Source organism: Colletes gigas, unplaced genomic scaffold (assembly GCF_013123115.1).
Source record: "Colletes gigas isolate AHSC1104 unplaced genomic scaffold, ASM1312311v1 Colletes_gigas_Sc00015, whole genome shotgun sequence".
Taxonomy (NCBI): Eukaryota; Metazoa; Arthropoda; class Insecta; order Hymenoptera; family Colletidae; genus Colletes; species Colletes gigas.
Genome location: NW_025106644.1, coordinates 43247 through 45941, shown reverse-complemented (window position 1 = coordinate 45941; position 2695 = coordinate 43247). Strand labels below are relative to the sequence as shown.

The window sequence follows — 2695 nt, the reverse complement described above, 5'->3', positions numbered from 1 at the left end:
TTAATTTTTCCTTTCTAGATGTTCAAATATCGAGTTAATTCGATTTTTATTTAAACCTGAAATAATTCGTTAATCGTTTTGTTTTCGGTTTACGCGACCGATCAGAACATTCTAGGTCGACGCGTCCGCAGTTCGAAACATTAGGCAGAAGAAAAAACACGATTCTCAGGTTTTCCTGAAAGTCACGCGAACGATAAAATAACGTTCAATTTCGAACAAGCGGTTTACGTCGAAGCGTAGAGAAGGTACGACAATTATATGTTAGACAGAGACGGACGAGAGACACGGCGACAGCGCCGCCTGACGGAAGATTCCCCCCGTCTGGCGTACGTTTTGGCAGCCCGTGCTCGTCCGTCACTCGCTATTAAGCCACTGCCACGAGCACATCGAGTATCGATCACGCTCAGCAGAAATCAGAAAAATCTCCGAACAGTGTCGAGTTATTCGAGCTTTCGTGGAGACACAACGCAAAACTATTAGCTGATGCTTGTCGCGAGCAAATCGGTAATCGATATCGCTCAGTACGACTAACCAAGAAATAAGAGCGTCGAGTTCTTCGAGCTCTGTTTCGGGGACAGACGACGTAACGTGGTAGTTTTACTGGTAGAGATTGCATAGGCAAACTTCTACCAACAACCTACACGCAATTCCGTTCTGTCGAATCTGCTATTTTAATCTGTCGGTCGTGAATACGACCTGGTTAAAAGGAAAGACTGCGGAAACTCTTTGGTATCATCGAGATTCCCCTTCAGCAGTGAACTTCGGTTTTCGTCAGCCTGACTTTTCCACAAACTGCTGCAAATCGTATTTTTGAAATCGTATTCGACTTGAAACGACTAGAAATCGTAGTATTTGTACTAAATCGAATCTTGTATTCTTTTTCCCGAAGTACCTTCCCTCGAGATCCGGGCCACCGTTAGGCGAGGTATTTAAACCTCCTCCACCTAACATAACGTCCTTCGAGCCGGATCAAACGAGGTTGACTGGAACGGGAAAGGGTGAACACTCTTGCACGTGAGGAACTAACCACGTGAGAGTTTAAATCGAGTTGATTGAACCTCGATAATACCCACTATGGCGGTAGCGGAAGAACTGTCGCGGTCCGACCTTGAGGATCGACTCACGGAATTGACCGAAGAGTTCGACCGCCTCAAAATACTGAGCGTTAACCTAAAAAAGATGGGTAGAGCGAAGTACTCGGAGAAACTCCTCGAGGAAAAACTCGATTACGCCAGGCAAATATGGCGGAATACCCGCGCCATGTATGCGAGCGTGAGGAAGATGATTCCCGCCGCGAAAAGACAAGCCTACGCGCTGTTTAAGCCAGGCTACCTCCTCGGTGCGGAAAACGAATTCCAGGAATTCCAGAATTACGTTACCACCGAGATGGCCCGAATTGCCGCTGAGTCTAAATCAGCGGCACCGGAAGTCCAACAAAGCAGCATGCTGATAGAGCTCCCGAAGCTAAGATTGCCCAAATTCGAAGGAGATCCTCTTGAATGGGAGCATTTCGAGGATCTATGTACCTCCGAGGTTATTAATAATGCATGTCTATCGGATGTACAGAATGCCTGCTTAGGGGAACCAGCTCTAGCGACGACTTCGTCGCTCGAGATTGTCGGGCATAATTTCCCGGAAACGTGGAAAAAGCCGAAAGACAAATACGGTCCTCCACGCGTGGCCACGGGAAAGCTGCTTGATAAGCTCCTGTTCATGGGGCCGATTGATTTAAACGATCTGGCCAGTATGCAGCAAATCACTGTGGATTGCACAGAGGCTCTCGCTGCTCTCAGGAAAAGGGGCACCCCCGAGCAGCTGTTAGAATGGCTGCTCGCGCACCGAGCGATACAGCATTTCACCCCAAAATTGAAGTTGGAATGGCAGAGGACGCTCAGTCACTCGACGGAGTATCCTACGTTTGAAGACGTAAGGCAATTCATTGATAATTATGCGCATGCTCTGCTTTCGATGAACGAGGACCGTCGAGAGGCAGCCCTCGCACCTGAAACAAAACCACGCATGTCTAAACATAGCGACGCTCGACGAAAGAGCGTCGCTTCAAAGCCACTGACGAGCCCTAACGTCGTTGTGGGAACCGACTCGGCTACAAAACCGAAAATGTCCAGTTCTGAAACTGACTGGCGAGTCAGGCAGTGCGGATTCTGCACTGGGCCACACAGTCTGCCACGATGCAACAATTTCATGGTGTTGCCGGCGAAAATGCGTAATCAATACGTAAGGAATCGGCAGTGGTGTGTGCGATGCCTAGGGTTCTCCCACACGGCAATGCGATGCCCAAGCCCCAAGGTGTGCAACAAGTGTAGTGGGAAGCACCATTCCCTACTGCACTTTGATTGCACCCGGGAAGAAATGAATGCGAGGCCGTTAGCCCAAAATTCATACGGCCAGCGTGAAGAAAGCCGTTTAAAAGTCCAACCACGGCGACCGACCAAGTCGAAGCCAAAGGGAAAGAAATTCGGCTTCGAATGCTAATACAAAACATGCCTCGACATCACGCTGTACCGCGCTCGGTACAGGCGCACTGAGGCCTTTGGTATTAGCCACGGCACGAGTACGCGTGATCGGAGAGAACGGTGCATCGCGAATTGCGCGAGCACTGTTAGACCCAAGTTCAGAAACGTCATTCGTCTCCGCGGGTTTAGTTAACAACCTCCAACTAAAGCGCGTACGATCC

The 2695-nt window shown here is 49.3% G+C and overlaps 1 protein-coding gene across 1 annotated transcript; it reads left to right on the top strand.

The window, feature by feature from the left end:
- The first annotated feature begins 1074 nt into the window (after nt 1–1074).
- Nucleotides 1075–2493, top strand: LOC122399869. The gene has a single exon (XM_043400913.1). The coding sequence runs from the start codon at nt 1075–1077 to the stop codon at nt 2491–2493; it is 1419 nt and encodes a 472-aa protein (XP_043256848.1).
- The last annotated feature ends 202 nt before the right edge of the window (nt 2494–2695 follow it).

Bases quoted from the DNA above. Each gene is read 5' to 3' on its own strand.
- LOC122399869 (XM_043400913.1), top strand. From the start codon at position 1,075: ATGGCGGTAGCGGAAGAACTGTCGCGGTCCGACCTTGAGGATCGACTC.